Source organism: Manis javanica, chromosome 3, assembly GCF_040802235.1.
Source record: "Manis javanica isolate MJ-LG chromosome 3, MJ_LKY, whole genome shotgun sequence".
NCBI classification, from domain to species: Eukaryota; Metazoa; Chordata; class Mammalia; order Pholidota; family Manidae; genus Manis; species Manis javanica.
In genome coordinates, this window is record NC_133158.1 from 114,653,494 (window position 1) to 114,676,564 (window position 23,071).

A 23,071-nucleotide genomic window follows, 5' to 3' on the forward strand; every position below is an offset into this window, starting at 1 on the left:
TTTCAGACGTTCTCTACTCTCCTCTAACTTCCAACACCTCCCATACTTCCTCCACCTCTCAGATGACCCTGGCCCCCTACTTCATGGAGAAAATACAAGCCATAGCAAGGAAACATGCTGTTGTTCACCTACTGTATCTATACCCTCTTCTAGCTCCCCCTCACCCCACAGCACCTGTAAGACTGCAGCAAGCACTTAAAAGCAAATCTCTGTCCCTCTCTCCTCCTGCCTTTACTGGAATCGCAAGTTTCTCTCAACTTAAAGGAAAGACTAAAAAAAAAGACCCCTAGTTTCTCTGCCCTAGCTACTCTATTAAAAGCTAAGCCAATCTGATTTCCATTTGTATCACTTCAGTGAAACAACCCTACTGAGTCCCCACAAGGCTACCAATGGACATTTCTCAGTTCTCATTTTCTCTCTCAGCAGCATCTGACAAGGTTGACACCTCCTCACTGGTGGAACTCCCTCTTTCCAGAGCAGTCTCTAGTTCTGTTCTTACCTCACTGGCCACTCCTTTTCAGTTGCCTCCTCCCCAACTACCTTTTAGAAGTTGGGAGCTCCTCAGGCTTACATCTAAACCAACTTCTCACTTTATATGCTCTTCCTAGGCAATCTTATCCACACCCATTTTCTCAATTACCATCTACACACCCATGTTTCTTAAATTTATGCCTAATACAAATAGTTAAGTTCCAGATCCCTTACACTTGGGTTATCAAAAAGGGGCCTCAAATTCAAGATGTCTCAAATGGTGGTATCTCTCCTTACCCTCCCCACAAACCCTGGCCCTCTTCCAGTACAACCCGTCTCAGGAAATCACCAGTAACATAATTCACAAACCGGGATCATTCTTGATACCCTTCTTGTCCTCAAGTTCTATTCGTTACATTTTCAATCAGATCTCAAATCTTCCATTTCTCCCATCTCCGCTACCATCCCTTACATGGGCTGCTACAACTGGTTTTCTCCACAATATGAGCAGAGCAGTCTACTGAAATATAGTTGATCACTGTTACCTGCATAAATTTCCTGAATGTCTCCTCTTGCATTTAGAATAAAAGCCAAATTCCTGGTCTCTAAAGTCATATTTAGTCTGTACCCTGCCACCTTCCCTCTCACCTCTGAGTTCCACCCAGACCAGTGTGCACCTAGTTCCTTGACTGGGCCACATGCCTTCCTGCCTCCAGGCTTTGATCCTCACTGCTCTTGGACCAACCCTTCTACCCACTTAACCTCTGCTCCTCCTGATAACTTCTGGCCCAATCAGTTTCACCTCAAGCATTCCCCCCTTTCCTTGAGCCTTCATTCTATTTCAGGCCACCCTGCTACATTTCTCGTCTCCCTGTACTTTTCCTTCAGTGCTTATAAAATCTGTATTATATAATAATGTAATTATTGGATATTTATCTCTAGAATAAAGTGCAATCTTCATAAGGTCAGGGTCCTGTCTGTTTTGCTTACTATTTAATTTCTAAAGTCTAGCCCAAAGCCTCACAAATAGTAGACACTCGCTAAATTTGCTGAATGTACATGTTACTGGGAGAATAGCCAAAAAATAAAAGTGAAAGAACTGAGCTACAACATCAGAGTAAGCAGAGTAAGTGCTCAATAAATGTCATTTCACCTTAATATCACTAACTTCCATTAACATTGCCCTTTAACCCTCAAAAGTTCTTTTCTTTTTTTAGAAAGAAGTTAAATAAATATACAGTTGACCCTTGAACAACATGCATTTGAACTGCATGAGTCATAAATTCTTAAAATATTTATATATAAAAACTTATATATGTAATTTATAAAAACGTAAAACAAATAAATGCATAAGTTCTTAAAATAAAAACATACTGGAAAATTTTTTGGAGATTTGTGACAATTCGAGAAAAACACCTTCTTTTCTCTTGTTTACTTTATTGGAAGAATACATTATATAAAACATATACAAACTGTGTTAATCAACTGGTTATGTCATTGGTAAGGTTGCAGGTTAATAGTAGGCTATTAGTAGTTAAGTTTTGGGGGAGTCAAAAGTTAAATATGGATTTGTGACTGCATGGGGGTCACTGACCCTAATGACCACACTGTTGAAGGGTCAGCTATTTATCCAAATAGATGAATTCCAGGCCTGAATGGTCACATCCCTAAGGAATTTTGACTATTCATTACTTTCTTTTCCTTTTACTTCCAACCTCAAAAGTTCCTATTTCTACAATTGTGGCAACAATAGGTGAGGGTAAGGGCAGAGACAAGGATAGAGTATATGGTGGCCCAAGTCAGCAACTACATGTTCCACCACTACTCCCCTGTAAGAGATACTGACTCAAAGTAAAATCCTACTACTTGGAAAGGCATCTTCAAGAATCACTTCTAGAAATTCCAATACACTATGATGCTCTAAAATACTGATGCTCATTTAGGAGAGACTGTTTTCACAAAAGGATTCTCTTGAGACATGGGTAAGAAAGTGAAAGAAGAAGCTGAGTTTACTGAAGCACTATCTAGGGAAAGATGGTGTAGGTAACCGTCCACACCATTCCAGTGCTGCTGAGTATTAACAACACTTCCTCCAGTATGAGCAATCTAGCAGTGAAAAGCTAAGGGCTCCTAGAGAGAGTGAGGAACTGAATGAGGTGTTCTTCCCACTGTGAGCCCCAACAATACTGGCATTTGGATGAGATCAGATCACCTGCCCACTCTCTAAAGACCTAAAATGAAGCCTGCTAGATGATATGTCATACACCTAAAACAGTTTGTTAAATTAGCTTTCTCATTCAGGGGTAACCCACAAAAGGCATCTCTGTCAATCAGTCCTTCATGTTTAAATATTAGATAACCAGACTCTTGTAGAAAACCAGCAGCAGATCTTAAGATGAAGACCAAGAAAAATAATACTAACTCTAGAGAAAATAGAAATAAGAAGTTATAATTCTCAGAGGCTTCCTAAAGATATTGCAAATACAAAATAATAGCAGGTGGTTGTTAAAAATAGCCACTGAAGAACACTAAAAGTTTATAGAATTAAATGTGTTTAAGAGCTTAATAAATGTCTAAATGGAATTCTTGGAAATTAAAGCTATAATGGCCAATATTTTTTTAAAAAATGAATAGCAACACCAGAAAATGAATTAAGAAAATTCTCCATATAGCTTAGAAAAAAAATGGTGGAAACTATGAGAGAAAAGTTGAACAACTCAGAGAAGTGGTATTCAACATGGGGTGAGAGTGGGGGTAGGGGAGTGGAATGCACTCCATGCAATGCACAAAATGATCCTCTGGGATTCAAGAATAAAGTACCAAAGCTTCTAGACACAATATTTTTTGCACCTCATCCTTCAGGTCTATGTTAGGTAGATTTATAATATAAATAATTAGTACAGAGGTACAGATATACGATTTAAAAATAAGTACACATATACACATATCGTGGTACATGCATACTTTTTTTTTTTTAACAGATGATGACTACAGATCATATTTTGGATACCGTGGACATAAAGGACAAATCTAAATGACCAATATTTATCTAATAGGCATCTAAAAACAAAAAGGAAAGGAAAAATGAAAGGAAGGCAATAAATAAGAGAAGAAAAATTTCCCAGAACTGAAGAAAAGGTCCACTGAGTACCAAGCCAGATGGAGGTAGGGAAAGGACCCACACCTGGACAAATCCTTGAGAAATTAAAAATAAGGCCAAGATCCTAATTGCTTTCATGAAGGGAAAAACCACATTCCGACAAACACACAGAAACCAGACTGTCCTGAGAGTTTGCATTAGTAGCAAAGGATGCTAGGAAAAACTGCAGCAATGCCTTCATAGCTCTGAAAGAAAAGGATTTTGAAAACAGGCTTCTATTTTTTGATCAAACTAAAGTTCAAATGTGATGCAAAATAAGGTTTTCCCATCCTCCTCCTCCCCACCCCTACCAAAATTATCTACCATCTCTTTTACCTTGTATACCATTTCCTACCATTTATTTGTTTTTTCAACAATTTCACACAAACATTTATTGCATCTAAACATTTGGGTCATTGGTCTTTCATGCCCATAAGCATATATTTTGACGTGCCTGCCAAAATGTTTATATTCCCATCTGTTACAGAATAGGAATTTAAATGTACTCCTTCATATATGCAAAGGAACTACAGCAAAAGACAATCTGCAGAGCTGAGGCTTCTGATCTGCCACATCTCTACTTCTGCAGGTAGCCAAACTGTGCTATCAACACAAGACACTTATAAGCCATGATTCCATGGAAACCATGGTTGCTTTAGAAACAATTTAGCCCAAAGCACCCAATTGAATAAACAAATAGTAGTTATTAAACTTAATTATTAAAGTTTTTCCTACATATCTTAACTGCTTTAGTAAAGTATGCTATTTCCTGCAAAATCTCTTCTCTTTTTATTTAAAGAAACTTAGGTATGGTTCCCCAAATAAATACAGAAGAGTAGGAAAAAAAGGTGGTAACTTACTTCTGTATGAAGGTCTGAGGGTTTACGCAGAAATTATGATTCCATTAGATTGGAAATTATTATTCAATTATTCAAATTGACTAAAACTCTTCACTACTGCATGCTGTACAGTTCTGAATTTAGACTCAAGTTAACCTTCATAACACAAATGGGTTCCATTTGTTAGAAATTCTATAATTACCTACATCATTTAAAAAACGTTTTGAAAAAAATTAAAGACAGGTGTTCAGAGGGTTAATTCAGGAAAACCATGTTTTTCCAACTTTGCTTGATGCTATTTTTTCTTACCAAATGCCTGCAACAATGAGTTAAACCTTAAAGTGTCTAAGGACACTAGAACACAACTATGAGTATAAAGTCAAAAATAATCTCATTAAAATGCATATAGTAACCCAAAAAATAAAAAGGCTCCTATGATTTTCTATTTAGGATTAAACCATGCCAGGTTTGACTCACTACTTCGCATTCAAAAGTCTCCCTCCCTAAACACTGCAAAGCTACTATTATAAGAGGTATCTCTGGTCACCAACTCTGACATCATATGCGTCACTGCTCCAGTTCTGACTCCAAAGTATGTTCACTCAGAGGACTAGGGAAAGAAAAGAGGCAGAATCCCCTTCATCTCGGGATTAGGACGATACCCACGCCTGGCGTGGAGGTAGAAGAAAAAGATAGAATTAAGAGAGCCACGGAAAGAGTAACACAAGGATACAGCCAGAGACTGGGGAGGGTAGAAAGAGAAGCAATCGGAGACAGAAATAACAATGAGGACAGAAAGGTGAAAGGGGCAGGAACAAAAGGACAACAGAGACAGGCACAGAAATGAAAAGCGCCCGGAATCTTCGAGTGGCATAGGAACAGGGACAAGGGGCAGTACTGGAGCCCGCACCTCAGGTAAGCCCAGTCGGGGCTCCTGTTATTACGGGTCCTCAAAAATACCAAGGAATCCTCCTACCGCCCTCCGCCTGACCTGAGAGTTATGTGTGCATTCTGGAGATAGTGATGATGGGGCAGCCCGTTTTTCGGAGGCCCCAGAAATAACGGGGCCGGTCGAGCATGCACTTACCAGGCCACGGCGGTCCGGCATAGTCGCCACATTCTGCCGGCGAGGAGGTCACACAAGGGCGGAGACCGCCACGCGGGAACTTCGGTGTCAGCCTCAGTCCAGCTCTTCTGCAGAAATGACCCAGGAAGAGGCCCTCGGCAACAAGGGCACACAGCAGCCACTGCGGCCCTCCCAGTGGCTCATGGACTTCCGGGAGAGCCCGCCAGGCACCCGTACTCGGTCCGTCGGGAAAACAACCACCCGCCAACCCTTCCTAGCAGGGCAGCACAAACGGTCCGCGAAGAACTAGTGAGTGCGCTCCTCCCACTTCCTCGCACAGCGCTCTGTTTCCGGGTAGGCTTTCGAAATGAGCATGTCCCAGTTTAAAGACTTGGAGAAAGGGTGGTTTGAGAGGTGGGCTGGGACTGGGTGAGGAGTGTGAAATACCGAATGATAAATTCTCACTTGGTGGCTACGAATTTAGGGAAATTTAGGTGTTGAGGGAGCATGGAAGACCCAAGCGAGTACAAAATGCGTGCAGTAATGGAGCAATAGAATGATAAAAACCAAAGGTTTCCCCGTTGCCCCACTTTTGTTCAGCGTCTTTGTTTACAAAGCACTTTAATACTCTTAGAACAATCCTGAGAGGCAGCAGGAGAAGTCATGGACAGGGTAAGTGCTTTAGAATCTCTGAAGATCAGATATGAGAGGGCCTCGAGGAGATTAGGCCAGTTATGGGTTTGGAATAAGCTTGTGCGTATATGAAGACATCAAAAGTGATTCCGTTCATTCATTCCTTAACCGGCTTTCATCTTTGAATCTCACTAACTTGGTGAAAGGGCTCGTGTTAAGGTCTTCAACAATCCCATATTGCCCGTGGTCACTGGACCTCTCAGCATTCCGCTCAGTGTTGGGGGCTCAGCACTTTTTCGTTGGCTTCCCTGTCTTGGCTTTCAGTACATCACATTCTCTTTTTTTCTCCAGGGGCTGCTGTTCCTCAGTCTTCTTTGCTGGCTCCTCCTCTCCCAGACCTTTCAACGTTGGAGGGTTCCAGATATCAGAGATTCTGGGCCTCTTCCCTCCTGTATCTTCATTCTCTCCCTAGGTAATCTAAGTCAGTTCTGTGACTTTAAATACCCTTTTTCCTACTAATCCTTATCATTTTGTTTTGTGAGGAAACTGGGTCTCATAAAGGGGATGTGGCCTGTGAAAGGTAATGAAGTCCATTAGCGGCCAGAACCATAATCAAAGGCCCCTGTGCCCCTTCTTCACTTAAAGGGCACCACTCCCGCACATGCAAAGCATAAATAAAAACTCTTTTAATCATCAGCATCGTAAGTTTGTATCTAACCATTCACAACAACACTAGTATAGACCCAGCCATTGTAAACTTGTAAACTTCCCAAATACAGAACTCAGGGAATTTTATTGTATTTACTGCTGTGACTGTTTTAATGGCAGGTCCAGATAGAAAGTTGCTCTACTGACCTGTATACAAACTATGCAAACTAGCTCTTTCCAGAATTGTAGAGTTGTGCAAAAATTCCATTGTTATTGTTGCTTTCCAGTTGTTTGAAGAAGAAGAAAAACTGTATAATAGCAATCCCTTTCATTTTTGGGTCATCTTTACATTTTTCAAAGCCATTGTTTTTCAGTTTCACTTCCAGGCATTTAGCCTACGAATCATTCCCAGTGTGTAAAGATGTATGCATGATGTTTATTTCTGCATTGCATGAAATAGCAAAAGATTGGCATCAATAATGTTAAAAATTAAAAGATAAACTAAAGCATATTTCAAATTTTAAGTTTATCTGATCAAAAATTGGTTAGAATCAGTCAGTGTCAAGCCAGAAGTGGTTAGGAGTCCTCTGTAAGCAGAAGCTAGGAGCACTACTTTTATAGAGAAGACATGGAAACAAAGCAAGGAAATTGGCTGTAGCTTAAATGGTTGCCTTCTTTGCAAAAGTCTAGTTGGTTGTTTAGTTTAGCTAGGTTGTTTTAGGTATTGATTTATTAACCTTGAGGCATTTAAAGCCTCAGGTTTTGGTTTGCTTAGTACACTGCCTAGGCATTAGAACCATCTCAGTCGAATGGCCTCCTTGTTTACTTAATTTAACAGCATAAATATCCATAAATAGGAGCTTAATAAATTATATTCCTACTAGTTGTGAAAGCCTGTGAGTTAGATCTCTTTGTACTGATAAGGAGCAATCTCCAATATACAGGATCACATGAGAAAAAAAGGGCAAAATACTGTGGCAATCAAACTGCCAAATCATCCCAGTCCTGTTTTGTTTTCTTGTGTTGGCCTACAGTGTTTTATAAATAATATTAGATTTGTTGCCAATTTCACATTTAAAAATTCTGGCCTCTCTTAAAATATCAGAAGGTCTGATATCAAGCCTCTATTCTATGTGCAAAAAAAAATTAGTTTGAACAAGAAACCAAGTGGCGGTTCTCTCCTTCAGATATGCATGCTCTCTCCAGCAGTTTGCATTCCTTCCTAAAGTCTTTCTGAAATTGAAGAGTAATCAATTACTATTTATCATGAAGCTTGTTCTTTTATTTTCCTTAATAAAATCAAGAGGAAAAGGAACTAGTTAAATTAGATCAAAAGTAAAACAATGAAAGACTGAGAAGGTCAAGTGTTTCCAAAACAACAAAAGAGAGCTTTTTTTTCTTCAAAAGTGAAGAACATAACTATGCAAGTAAATTATGTGGTGTTGAAAGAATACAGTTTAAGATGACATTATACAACAAAGCACCTGCATTACTCATTCATCTTACATGCCTGACCCAGAAAGTATTTAAGTTGATGAACCTTGGTGAAAGGCAGTGTGATGTTATGATTTATAATTAGAAATGTGTGGTTTGTCTTTGACCCCCTTCCTGGGTCACAATTCCCCAATTTCCTAAGTGATTAGAAGAGGTATCTTTCGTTATGTTTGGTTTTTATCCTCCACATAGCTCCAAAATGATAAAGGTGAAAGGAGTGGCTTGTTATTCATAACAAGTCTCTTTCAAACAAACCTGAATTTATGTTAATAAGTTGATTTTTGGAAGACTCCTAAGGATGGGGCTAGATGCCAGAGGAACCAATCCTGTGATTAGAGGAGTGTATGTTTCAGCCCCACCCCACCATCTCCCCACCTCTGGAGAGGTGGGAGGGGCCAGAGGTCAAATTAATCATCAATGGCCAATGACTTCATCAATTATGCCTATGGAATGAAGCCTCCATAAAAACCCAAAAGGAGAGGGTTTGGAGAGCTTCCAGGTTTGTTAAAAAATGCATCCACATGCTAAGAGGAAGATGCACCCAAACTCCAAGGGGACAAAAATTCCCATTCCTGGGACCCTTCCAGAACTTTCCTTAGGGATCTCATCATCTGACTATTCATTCATATCTTTTCATATCCTTTGTAATACATTTGTACTATAGTAAGCTATTTTCCTGAGTTCTTTGAACCACTCTAGTAGATTAATCAAACTCAAGGAAGGGGTCTACAAACCTTTGATTTATAGCCAGTGGTAACAACCTGGACCTGTAATTAGCATGTGAAGTGAGGGGGTTGGGGACCAGTCATGTGGGACTGAGCCCTTAACCTCTGGGATCTGATGTTACTTCCAAGTGGATAGTGTCAGGATTTAATTAAATTATAGGACCCCCAGCCAGTATCTGGAGAATCTGAAAATTGCTTGTTGTAAGGGAACTACTCCTTCCCCACACATTCAGTGACTGTAAGTATCAGGAGTGCAGGAGAATATTCAGAGTACTGAGAACAGAAACAGGAAGACTGCTTTTCCTTTACAGGTAGGGTCTGGAGGGACTTGAAGATGGTGAGTCATGAGTGAAATAGACAATTTTATTTCAGTACAGTTGGTTAACAATTGTGTATTATTATGTAATAAGAACTATTATAGAAACTAAAATATTTGTATTTTTTCTTAGTTCTTTGTATTTAAATTTTTACAGTAGGAGCTTTTCCAAATTTCTAGCTGGGAGATGGCCAAGTTCCTTGACACAGCACTCTTCCTGGTTTCCAGGAGACGAAAACTTGCTAATCACATATATTTGCACTCTTATCATTATCAGATTCTTTCCACTCCTCAGAATAGCATGGCATAATCCTCAACAAGCATTTATAAATCATTCCCTATGAATCCTGGTCTGGGATATTAAAAAAAACAGTAAAACCCACTCTTTGCTCTCAAGTAACCATGGTCTGGTTAGGAAGAGAAACATATGAAAAATAAACAGTGTGAGGAAGTACATGCTGTAAGGGGTAGCAGTTGTGTTGCAGGGAGGAACTATCGCATAATAGTGGGCTTAAGAATGATAATTCTGGAAAAACGTAAAAGGGTTAATTTGTAAAGAGATAGCCTGAGAGTCAGAAAGACTAGATGAAGAGCTATTGAGAAAGTCAAGTTTAAGGGGTCTAAACTACACTATAGAGAGGAATAGAGGTGAGAGATCGAGAGGATATTTCTGAATATTTAAAGCAATAGAAAACTAAGTGCAGGAATTAGGGAGGCAATCAAATATGAGTGGGATTTCAAGTCATAATGAATCAATAGTGACAGTGGTAGTCACAGATGCAGGGGAGCTAATTTGGGGTGGAGATGATAATGCTGGCTTTGAATTGATTAATGCTGAGATACTAATGAGTTATCCAGGTGGAAAAATCTCTTGAGTTATTTAGAAATCTAGTCCTGAAATTCCAGAATGAGGTAAGGCTTACAGTATAGATTTGAGAGTTATCTTTATAAAAATGAAATTAAGTCATATTAATATTTATGAAACTGCAAGAATTTGAAATTGTTAATAAATGATTAAATCCTATTATTTTATAATGTTATATTTTAAGACGATATGTGTTACATGCAGTGCAGTAATGCAAGAAAAAGAAATGTAAAGCACAACATTTTCAAAGAACTTGATTGTTTGCATTGAAAACCCTAAGAAATAAATTTAAAAAAACACTGGAAATAATTCATGAGCTAAGGACAGTCTCAGAAAACAAGGCCAATATTTTTAAAAATTGTGTTTTTATATTCTTAAAAAAGAACCTGTGGAGATATCAGGTCATGATCTTTAGAATTTGTAAATGTTACCTCATTTGGAAAAATAGTCTTCATAGACGTTATTAACTTAAGGATCTTGAGATGGGGAGATTATTCTAGATGGGCCCTAAATTTTATTATATATATCCTTTTAAGAGGGAGAGTTTGCACATACTGAAGAGAAGGCAGTGTGAAGACACAGACAGAGATTGGAGTGACACAACTACACGCCAAGGAGTGCCAGTGACCACCAGAAGATGGAATAGTCAAGGAATGAATTCTCCTAGCCAGTGCAGTGTTAGGATTTTGCCATGGGGACTAGAGTAGATAGAAGGCTTTGCAGAAACAAAAGTTGGAGAGTAGAGATTCCTAGAGACCAGAAAGAGAAGAATGTTCTTTCTTAACTAGCCCTCCCACACCTGGGAGAAAGACCTCTGAGGGGTGTCAGCCCCTGAAAAGATTCCACCCACCTAAGCAGGATCAGAAACTACAGATACATCAGATTCAAAGGATGGTGAAGACTAGGAATCTGGGAGACTCCAGACATAGCCTATGACCACTAATTATAAAGAACTATTTTCTATCACATGGTTACATCTGTTGTATCTTTATGATGGATATACTGTGTAATACTGTGCTATGTGTATCTCTTCCCAAATCTACCTCCAGTGACATTTTGCTGGTAGCTTGAAATTAGTTGTGGTGGCACAATTTACACCATAGACACCAGCAAATACTACCAGTCAGGGCTTGATTTATTATTTTCTTGATTGTTTAGTCTTAAGAAAATAATGGAAAAATGATAATACTGCCAGCTAAATTTAAAAATATGTTGTGGTGATGCCTTTATGAATAGCATAAAAAATTGAGGAAATATTCTTCCAGTATTTAAAAACTATTACCTGATTTAGTAAAGAAGTCTTGCACATCATCTCAGATTATTTAAATTCTAACCTATGTCTTTGTTGTTTCACTTTTCTCTTATTAATATATAGAAAAATACCAACTGATACTTTCCATAAATATATGTTCAGCAGCATTCTAATTCATACATGCTGCAACTACATGGTACAGTATTGACAATGGTGAACAAAACAGTGGTGGTCCCAGTCCTTGCAGAACTAAGGATCTCAGCTCTTAGATGTCCTCACATCAGATCTAAGCTCATAGGTTGATGATGTGAGCAACTTCTTTGCTAAATAGATAGTAATCAAAGTAATCAAGCACTTATTTCTAGTAAAATTTACAATAAATTTATGCATATATATGCATTTTTTTTGTAGAGCTAAACATTTACTACCATACCTCTGGTATGCATATGTATGCTTGAGCAACACAACACTTCCTTTCTTCAATCTATTTCCAGGTTTTATCATTGAAAACTTTGCCAATTAGTTTTTTCTTTGTTTTGAAGTTTACTATAACTCTGACCACTTATATGGTGGTCTCATGCTTTGGGCCAATTTCATGCCCACATCCTGCAGAAGTTTTCCCTTCTCCCACTCCCCAGGTTTTTTGCTTGTAAGTATTTTTGCTCTCTGTCTTCAAACATTTCTTCTTTGTTTGCCTTTTAAAGTAAAAATTTTAAATAGCCTCTCCTTCCACCCTATTCCGAGGAATGGTGCTTGCATTTAGAGAAGGCAGAATGAATCTGCTTACAGTGATTCATTTACCAGGTTATACCTATAAGAGAGGTGATAGGAATGCACAGTACACAAGAAGTTCTTACCAAGCAGGATTGGATTTATGTATTTATATAAAACAAACATAAATTAAAACCCCTTCTTCCTCTGTTTCCTTTACCCAGTTTATCATTTTGTTCCTTCTTTGGGGGTGGGTAAGATTTAGACAAACAGAAAGTATGGGGGGAAAATACTGGATTTAAGGCTACCAGTTGTACCAATTAGCAGTGTAGACAGTATGATTTCCATATTGTATTTTTGTAAGTTTGGAGGAATGTATTAATTTTCTCAAGGTCACACAGTAATTTGGATGTATATGATATCTTTAGGGCTCAATATGCAAACTATTTGCCTGATAAAGTAATGGGAGAGAAAACTGAACTTAGGATCAGAACAGATCATAGAGCGGTTTGAAGATGTCAAATTATGTTTGGATATTTTCCTTTTGTCAGAAGGACTTATGTGCAATTTGTTTGCGGGAAAGCACCATGATCCAAATGTCACTCTATGGAGGTTAATCTACCAGTAGGTAAGTTGTTTAAAGGTGGGAGGCTAAAAGCAGAGAGCCTAGGTAGGAGAACATTGTAATTACACAAATGTGTTCTGACTTGGACTATGATTATGGGGTCAAAGACCATAATGGAGTTTTAAGCCTACGTAACTGAAATTTCATTTTCTAATGTTAATGCCGAAAGACATTTTATATGCTTTTAAAATGAACTTTTTTGATGTGATGTTACTTTTGTCTTTCCTCTCTTGCAGCATTTGTCTCATCACTATTGCCAGCACAGCCATGCTCCCTTCCTTCTTTCCAGTAGTGTCAGTGCCAGTGATGGGAGCGCTGATATTTTCAGATACGCTGTTCTATTGTTCTGTTCTGCATAGCCTCAAGGCCACATTCTCCAGCCCTAACAGAGGTTCTGTGAGCTGCCCACTGTGACTTAGTATTACTGCTTAATTTACCCAGAGTTGGTTTCTGTTACTCATAAGAACCATAATTGATTAATTCTTTGATGCTGTAACCCTGATGTTGACTAGAACCACCCTACCCCGATGATTTAAACTACATCTAGTGATTGATTCAAACTACATTTCATATATTGTAGAAAGTCCAGTGTTTTCTCCAAGATTTCTACAAATTCTGTGTGTGACTTATATTATCACAGACACATCTGGCTCAGATCTTTTGCGTCCTCTAAATCAGGATTCCTCAGCCTTCACACTATTGACATTTTAGGCTAGACTATTCTTTATTGTGGGTGGCTGTCTGTACATTTTAAGAATTTTGGCAATATTCCAGACCTCTGCCCACTCAATACCAGTAGCTGCCCTGTCCCAACTATGAAATCAAAAGTGTTTAATTTCTTTACAGGGAAGCACTGTGATCCATATGTCACTCTAGACTTTTGCTAAATGTTCCCTGGGGGACAAAATCACTCCCAGTTGAGAACCACTATCCTAAATGAATTCAGTGTAGGAATTGGCACCTCTTGTCCCTGTTTTCACCAAGCCAACATAACTGTTTTTTTATCTTTTCAATTTAAAGAAAAATTAAAAATTTTAATTCTTAATTTTTCTTAATTTCCACCAGAATTTTTTAATAAAACCATCAGAAATACACAAACTTAATGAAGGTTTCACATGAACAACACTGTGGTTTCAACATTCACCTGTATTATCAAGTCTTCACCCCCGCCATTGCAGCCACTGTCCATCAGTGTAGTAAGATGCTGTAGAGTCATTACTTGTCTTCTCTGTGCTGTACTACCTTCCCTGTGACCTACCTATATTGTGATTGTGAATTATAGTGCCCCTTAATGCCCTTCTTTCTCCTCCCTCCCCACCCTCCCCAACCCTTTCCCTTTGGTAACCACTAGTCCCTTCTTAGAGTCTGTGAGTCTGCTGCTATTTTGTTCCTTCACCTTTTTTTAAAATTGTGGTATCATTGATATACAATCTTATAAAGGTTTCACATAAACAACTTTATGGTTTCAACATTCTCCCATATTATCCAGTCCCCACACCCCATTGCAATTACTGTCCATCAGCGTAGTGAGATGCTATAGAGTCACTATTTGTCTTCTCCAGCTTTACTGCCTTTCCCATGACCTACATAGATTATGATTGTGAATTACAGTGCCCTTTAATCCCCTTCTCTCTCCCTCCCCACCCACCGTCTCCAATCCCTTTGCTTTAGTAACCACTAAGTCCCTTCTTGAAGTCTGTGAGTCTGCTGCTGTTTTGTTCCTTCAGTTTTGCTTTGTTGTTACACTCCACAAATGAGTGAAATCATTTGGTACTTGTCTTTCTCTGCCTGGTTTATTTCACTGAGCTCCATCCATGTCGTTGCAAATGATAGGATTTGTTTTCTTTTTATGGCTGAATAATATTCCATTGTGTGTATGTACCACATCTTTATCCATTCATCTACTGATGGACACTGAGGTTGCTGCCGTATCTTGGCTATTGTAAATAGTGCTGCAATAAACATAGGGGTCCATATGTCTTTTTGAGTCAGGGATCTTGTTTTATTCAGGTAAATTCCTAGGAGTGGAATTACTGGGTCAAATGGTATTTCTATTTTTTAGTTTTTTGAGGAACCTCCGTATTGCTTTCCACAATGGTTGAACTAATTTGCATTCCCATCAACAGTATAGGAGGGTTCCCTTTCTCTGCATCCTCGCCAGCATTTGTTGTTTCTTGTCTTTTGGATGTTGGTCATCCTCACTGGTGTGAGGTGATATCTCATTGTGGTTTTAATTTGCATTTTTCTGATAATTAGCGATGTGGAGCAAATTTCCATGTGCCTGTTGGCCATCTGAATTTCTTCTTTGGATAAGTGTCTGTTCAGTCTTCTGCCCATTTTTTAATCGGGTTATTTGCTTTTTGGGTGTGGAGGCATATGTGTTCTTTACATGTTTAGGATGTTAACCCCTTATCAGATAAGTCATTTACAAATATATTCTCCCATACTGTAGGATGCCTTTTTGTTCTGATAATGGTGTGTTTTGTTGTACAGAAGTTTTTAAGTTTGATGTAGTCCCACTTGTTCATTTTTTATTTTCTTTCACTTGCCCAAGGAGATGTGTTCAGGAAAAAGTTGCTCATGTTTATATTCAAGAGATTTTTGCCTATGTTTTCTTCTATGAGTTTTATGGTTTCATGACTTAAATTCAGGTCTTTGATCCATTTTGAGTTTACTTTTGTATATGGAGTCAGACCATAATCCATTTTCATTCTCTTACATGTAGCTGTCCAGTTTTGCCAACACTAGTTGTGGAAGAGGCTGTCTTTTCCCCATTGTATATTCATGGCTCCTTTATCGTATATTAATTGGCTAGGTATGTGTGGGTTTATATTTGGTCTCTCTATTCTGTTCCATTGATCTATGGGTCTGTTCTTGAGCCAGTACCAAATTGTTTTGATTACTGTGGCTTTGTAGTAGAGCTTGAAGTTAGGGAGCCTGCTTTAATTTTCCTGTAGAGTCATTACTTGTCTTCTCTGTGCTGTACTGCCTTCCCTGTGACCTACCTAATATGGGTGAATGTTGAAACCACAAGATTGTTTTGGCTATTCAGGGTCTTCTGTGGTTCCATATGAATTTTAGAACTATTTGTTCTAGTTTCTTGAAGAATACTGTTGGTATTTTGATAGGGATTGCATTAAATCTGTAGATTGCTTTAGGCAGGATGGCCATTTTGACAATATTAATTCTTCCTATCCATGAGCATGGGATGTATTTCTATTTATTGGTGTCTTTAATTTATCTCATGAGTGTCTTGTAGTTTTCAGGGTATAGGTCTTTCACCTTCTTGGTTAGGTTTATTCCTAGGTATTTTATTCTTTTTGATGCAATTGTGAATGGAGTTGTTTTCCTGATTTCTCTTTCTGCTAATTAATTGTTAATATATATGAATGTTAACAGGTTTCTGTGTGTTAATTTTGGTATCCTGCAACTTTACTGAATTCAGTTATTAGTTCTAAATAGTTTTTTGGTGGAGTCTTTAGGATTTTATATGTATAATATCATGTCTTCTGCAAACAGTAACAGTTTAACTTCTTCCTCACCAATATGGATGCCTTTTCTTTCTTTGTGTCATCTGATTGTTGTGGTGAGGACCTCCAGTACTATGTTGAATAAAAGTGTGGAGAGTGGGCATCCTTGTCTTGTTACTGATGTTAGAGGAAAAGCTTTTAGCTTTTCACTGTTAAGTATGGTCTTGGCTGTGGGCTTGTCATATATGGCCTTTATTATGTTGAGGTGCATGCCCTCTATACCCATTCTGTTGAGTGTTTTTATCATGAATGGATGTTAAATTTTGTCAAATGTTTTTTCAGCATCTGTTGAGATGATCATATGGTTTTTATCCTTCTTTTATTAAAGTGGTATATGATATTAATGAATTTATGAATATTGTACCATCCTTGCATCCCTGGAATAAATCCCACTTGGTCATGATGGATGATCTTTTTGATATATTTTTAAATTCAGTTTGCTAATATTTTGTGGATTTTTGCATCTATGTTCATCAGGGTTATTGGCCTGTAATTTTTCTTTCTTTGTGGTGTCTTTGTCTGGTTTGGGTATTAGAGTGATGCTGGCTTCATAGAATGAGTTTGGAAGTAGTCCCTTCTCTTCTACTTTTTGGAAAACTTGAAAGAGGATAGGTATTAGCTCTTCTTTAAATATTTGATAAAATTTAGCAGTGAAGCCATCTGGTTCAGGGATTTTGTTCTTAGGTAGTTTTTCAATTACCAATTCAATTTCATTGCTGGTTATTGGTCTGTTAAGATTTTGTGTTTCTTCCTGGGTCAGTCTTGGGAAGTTGTATTTTTCTAGAAAGTTGTCCATTTTATCTGCATTATCCAAATTGTTGGCATATAATTTTTCATAGTATTCTCTAATAATTCTCTGTATTTCCATGGTATCTGTAGTGATATTTCCTTTTTCATTTCTGAGTCTGTTTATGTGTATACACTCTCTTTTTTTCTTGATAAGTCTGACTAAGGGTTTATATATTTTGTCCTATTTTCTCAAAGAACCAGCTCCTGCTTTCATTGATTCTTTCTATTGGTTTATTCTTCTCAATTTTATGCACTTGTTCTCTTATCTTCATTATTTCCCTCCTTCTACTGATTTTGGGCCTCATTTGTTCTTCTTTTTCTAGTTTCCTTGATTGTGAGTTTAGATTGTTCAATTGGAATTGTTCTTCTTTCTTGAGGTAAGCCTGTATTGCAATATACTTTCCTCTTAGAACTGCCTTCATTGCATTCCACAGGTTTTGGGGTGTTGAGTTGTTTTCATTTGTCTCCATATATTGCTTGATCTCTTTTTATTTGGTCATTGATCCATTGATTATTTAGGAGCATGTTGTAAGCTTTTATGTGTTTGTGGGGTTTTTTGTTTTCTTTGCATCATTTATTTCTAGTTTCATAACTTTGTGGTCTGAGAAACTTGCACAATTTCAATTATTTTATATTTACTGAGGCTCTTTATGTGGCTTAGTATATGACCTATTCTGGAAAATTTTCCATTTACATTTGAGGAGAATGTATATCCTGCTGCTTTTGGATGGAGACATCTGTAGATGTCTGTTAGGTCCATCTTTTCTAAAGTGTTGTTCAGTGCCTCTGTTTCCTTACTTATTTTTTGTCTGGTTAATCTGTCTTTTGGAGTGAGTGGTGTGTTGAAGTCTCCTAAAATAAATGCATTGCATTCTATTTACCCCTTTAAATCTATTATTATTGTTTCACATGTTTAGGTGCTCCTATATTCAGTGCATAGATATCTATAATGGTAATATCCTCTTGCTGGACTGACCTCCTTATCATTATGTAATGTCTTCTTTATCTCTTGCTACTTTCTTTGTTTTGAAGTCTATTTTGTGTTATGTAAGTACTGTGAATCCTGCTTTTTTTCTCCCTATTATTTGCATGAAATATCTTTTTCCATCTCTTCACTTTTAGTTTGTGTATTTCTTTCAGTTTGAAGTCTCTTGTAGACAGCATATAGATGGGTCTTATTTTTTTATCCATTTTTAAGCCTGTACCTTTTGATTGGTGCATTAAGTCCATTTGCATTTAGGGTGATTATTAATAGATATGTACTTATTGCCATTGCAGGCTTTAGATTCATGGTGACCAACAGTTCAAGGGTAACTTTTTTACTAACAGTCTAACTTAACTCACTTATTATGCTATTTCAAACACAATCTAAAGATCTTTTTTCCCCCTCCCTTCTTCTTCCTTCTCCACTCTTTATATATTAGGTATCATATTCTGTACTCTTTGTGTATTCCTTCACTGACTTTGTAGGTAGTTAATTTAATCTTGCATTGTCTTGGTAATTAATTGTTCTACTTCCTTTACTGTGGTTTTATACTCTCTGGTGATGGATATTCAGCCTTAGGAGCACTTCCACCTATAACAATGCCTTTAAAATACACTGTAGAGATGGTTTGTGGCTTTAAAATACATTGTAGAGAATTTTTGCTTATCTGGAAATTGTTTAATCCCTGCTTCAAATTTAAATAATAATCTTGTTGGATAGAATATTCTTGGTTTGAGGCCCTTCTGTTTCATTGCATTAAATATATTATGCTATTCTCTTCTGACCTTAAGATTTCTGCTGATAGCCTGATGGGCTTTCCTTTGTATGTGATATTTTTTCTTTCCCTGGCTGCTTTTAATACTCTGTCCTTGTTTTTGATCTTTGCCATTTTAATTATTATATGTCTTGGTGTTGTCTTCCTTGGGTCCCTTGTGCTGGGAGATCTGTACACTTCCATGGCCTGAGAGACTATTTCCATCCCCACACTGGGTATGTTTTCAGCAATTATTTACTCAAACAGACTTCCTATCTCTTTTTCTTTCTCTTCTTCTTCCCTTACCCCCATAATGTGAATATCGTTCCATTTAGATTGGCCGCACACTTCTCTTATTATTCTTTCATACCTAGAGATCCTTTTTTCTCTCTGTGCCTCAGCTTCTTTGTTTTCCTGTTCTCTAATTTCTATTTCATTTGCCATCTCCTATATCTCATCTGATCTACTTTTAAATCCCTTCATTGTATGTTTCATTTCAGATACTGCATTTTTCTAAGTTTTTGTCTGTTTCTTAAAGTCCTCCCTGAATTCTTGAATATTTTTCTATAGCTCCATGAGCATATTTAATGATTTTCATTTGGAAATCTCTATCAAGATTGGTGATTTCAGTTTCACTTAGCCCTCTTTCTGGTGTCTGTTGGATTTTTGTACAAAATTTTTTTGCCCTCTCATATTCTAGTGATTCCTACAGAATAATAACTTTGTGTAGGTGGTACCCTCTTGTGCCCCCAGAAGCACTCTCAGGAGCTGCTGAGCACCTAGAGCAATGGTAGGGTCTGCAAGCACATAGCATTAGTGCCTGCCGGGAGGAAAGAGCTCTTTCCTGCTTCCTGGCTACAGTGCCTGCTTCCTATGCCAGGTCCAGTGGGCCGAGCATGCAGGGAGGAGCCTCTGCATTACACCCCTGTAGCTGCTGTAGGCGGGGCCACCCTCCAGCTGGCCTGGCATGATGGCAGATGTCTGGGGCAGCGAACCAGTGCCTAATGAGAGGAAGGAGCAGCAGGCTGCTTATCACAATGAGGGGCCTCAGCCCTGCCTAGCCAGACAGGGGGAATGGAGCATCTGAAGCTTCTGAAAGTTCCCAACCTGTTGGGCTGAGCGTGCTCTGATGATTTTGTCTACCTCTCCTTTCTCCTGAGCAGCAAGCTCTGTGTAATCTTTGCCCCTTTAGCAGCCCTCTTGCTGTTGGGAAGTCTTTCAAAGTGCCTGCCTTTCTTTGTCCTGGAACAGCAGGTTGTGGGTACCTGTTCTCCACAAGCAGCCGGAATCTTGGTCTCTGAATATTCTGCCTGTCTTTGCTTTCCAACTGCACTAATCTCTAGAGCACCATGTAATGTGGGTCCATGGCTGATCTCCAGGGCTGGGTCTTTAGCAGTCCTGGGCTACTCCTCCCTGTCCCGCCCCATTTCTCTTCCTCTCACCTGCGAGCTGGAGTGTGAGGAGGGCTTGGGTCCTGCCAGATCACAGCTTTGCTACTTTACCCTTGTCTGTGAGGTCTTTTCTTTTCTTCAGATGTAGGCAGTCTGTTCTATAGTCTTCGGGTTGCTTTTTGTGGATTAGTTGTATTTGCTGTATTTTTGTGTTACATGTGGTTTTGGGAGGAGGTGTCTGCATCACTTCTCATGCCTCCATCTTTTTCACCTCTCTTGTCCCCCCAATTTTTTCAAGTCACAAAAGGTATCTCTATTGCTAGCAAATTTGATGGAAGTTTTGGGGAATGAAGAGATTTTCATTATAAATATGAAACCAAATCATATTTGTTAGACTGATTTTTTTTTAAAGTCTCTCAGTCATTTCTGCAACTTGGCCCCCAGCCTCCAGCCCTTGCTTGCCCCTCCTCTGTTTCTCTTCCTTAGTTTGCTCTTCCCTCCTTCCAAATTCCTGTCCATTCCCAATTCCCTCAAGTGGTTTAGTTGTGTCTCTTTCTCTGTGCCCACTCATCCCCTTAGGGTCTCTTCTTTTACTTCTAATCGGCATGTCAAGGTATTCTCCTAAACAAAAAGGCCCTTCCCCCATAGTAATTCTGGAGCCTATTATGAAGAAAATTAAAATTTAATTATGTAATTCTCACTAAAACATCTATATAGCTACAGTAGTATTAACCTCCCTTTGTAGGAAAGATACTCTTCTAATGATCTAATTCAGAATAACAACTACCCAAATTTAGTGACTCAAAACAACAACCATTTCATCATCTGTCTCTTCAAATGGCATATCCGCCTGGTTGGCTTGGCACCTCACAGAGCAGTGTTCTCAGACTCGTTCACTTTTTACAACATGACTCGGGGCTCCTAGAGAGGGATATTTGTGACAGGAAATGGAAGCCACCAGTCTTTTCAGGCCTGAGCCTTTAGTGTCACTTCTGCCGTATTGGTCAGAGTGGGCACAGAGTCTATCAGAGTCAAGTAAATGCATGGTCATCTTTATTATACTGTCTGGCCACAAAGTTTGATGTGACTCCTTTATGCAAATTACCCTCTTCCCCTCCCAGGACACTCCAAGTATCATCCCATTACAGCATCAGACTTAGACTTGAGGTCTTAGGTTTTGATGGATTAGAGAACTAGAAAAAGAGCCATGGATTTGGTACAAATATCACAGCTGAGGAAGGAGAAATTGGGGAAGCATGACTGGGTTCAGTGTTGGTGTAGGTCTCAGAGACAATTCCATGCTTTATGGAATGATAGAAGTCCTCGAATATTGGGGTTTGGGACCTCAGGCAGAGAACTGTGTCCTGATTCCCGGGGAAATCTGAGGGGGCAGTGATGTTGACCGAGAAGTCCTTGTGCTAAGATGCCACAGCAATAGTGGAGAAGAAAGGGTAAGGCAATACAAGATCAGCAAGACCACACCCCACACTGCCTTAGGCTCAGGAGACTTGGGAAAGTGCCTAGAATTTCATTTGCCCCAGAGGTGTGGAGAAAGACTGAGAGAAGGCTGAGATAATAATTGTGGTGAAGCCACAGATGTCACAGTGGAGGCAAGCCTATTAAATGCCAATGACCAGACAACAAAGGCAGTGGTGGCTCAGCTGTGCTAATAACAGGCAGAAGATGGCCAAAGACCAGCCTTTCCTCTCTCTGTGATAGCAAAATTCAGTGAACATAGATGCCAATCTAATGGAAGGAAGAGGGAAGGGGGAAATTTAAACTATTAAATTTCTGACTATTTAAACACAAAGTGGTTGGATATACCCTGGGGTAACGAGCTACCTCATAGTTGACTGGATTTATTTTCTGGCATCAGGCAAGATAAAGGATTAAAACAAAAATCAAGTCAAGATATAAGAAAGTTATATTTTCTATAAAGTGTGACCTAAGAAATATGTATCACTTTATGTGTGTATGTATATATAGGGCCATCTATGTTACTCCCTAACATTTTGATGACACGGTTTAGAGTTTTACCAAACATTAGATCATGGGCAGTTTAACAATATCATTAAATATTCTTAGGTATGCCTTCATTAACTGTATAATAGTCCATTATATGGATATAGTTTTCCTTCTTCCTTCACTCCGTGTTCTCCCCTCTTCGTTTCCCTTCCTTCCCTCCACAATTCCCTAATCACTAAACACTTTGTTTCTAATTTGTCACTGTTACAAGTAACATTCTTTTATTTATTTTTTTACATTTTAAATCTTTTTCAGTAATAGCATTATTTCAGGGGAATAATTTGCAAAAGTGAAATTGCTAGGTGAAGTTGTGTAAATGTTTTTAAGATTTCCCACTCACATTGTCAAACTGCCCCCACCCTCTTACCACACCTCAGCACACACACACACGTTGTCATGTGGTTTATACTCCCACCAGCCAGTTCCCTCACTTGGATGTGTCTTTCTTCTGGGCCACTAAGAATGGTAAAGTTCATTGTTTAAGAACCACGTAAAGTATGGTCCCAGTAGATCAAAGACTCTGAGTATATCTGTGTCTTGTCTAGACTTTGAAATATCAAAAGTGACCAGAGAATGAAGGCTGTCCTTTGCCACTAAATGTATATTAAATATGAAGCCACTAGGGGGCAGAGTAATCTCACTAAACTAAGGGTATTTTGTTTTTTTTGTTTTTGGTGGTGGTGGGCGGGGATGTGCGTGCGTGTGAAGTTCAAGGCAGTGTATAACATTAATCTACATCTAAACTCTGACATTGCCATCAAGGTGGTTTCATTTATTTTAACAAGGTAATTAACAAAGGCAAGGATGCTGTAA

The 23,071-nt window shown here is 38.6% G+C and overlaps 1 protein-coding gene and 1 long non-coding RNA gene across 8 annotated transcripts in view; one reads left to right on the forward strand and one right to left on the reverse strand.

The window, feature by feature from the left end:
• The window catches only part of OPA1 (OPA1 mitochondrial dynamin like GTPase), a 97,721-nt gene extending 91,961 nt beyond the window's left edge, over positions 1-5,760 (reverse strand). For 3 of the 7 annotated variants that reach the window (XM_037024167.2, XM_037024161.2, XM_037024160.2), the window contains exon 1: positions 5,537-5,758. In XM_037024167.2, coding sequence (XP_036880062.1) covers positions 5,537-5,557 — 21 coding nt within the window. In that variant the 5' untranslated portion in view covers positions 5,558-5,758. Of the gene's footprint in view, positions 1-5,536 lie in introns of all 7 variants that reach the window. The other 4 variants (XM_037024163.2, XM_037024164.2, XM_037024165.2 and 1 more) reach the window with 3 other exon arrangements.
• A 118-nt stretch (positions 5,761-5,878) lies between these two features.
• The window catches only part of LOC118973509 (uncharacterized), a 29,623-nt gene continuing 12,430 nt past the window's right edge, over positions 5,879-23,071 (forward strand). The window contains exons 1-2 of the long non-coding RNA XR_012129288.1: positions 5,879-6,187; positions 6,500-6,620. This is a non-coding gene — a long non-coding RNA (uncharacterized lncRNA). The remainder of the gene's footprint in view (positions 6,188-6,499; positions 6,621-23,071) is intronic.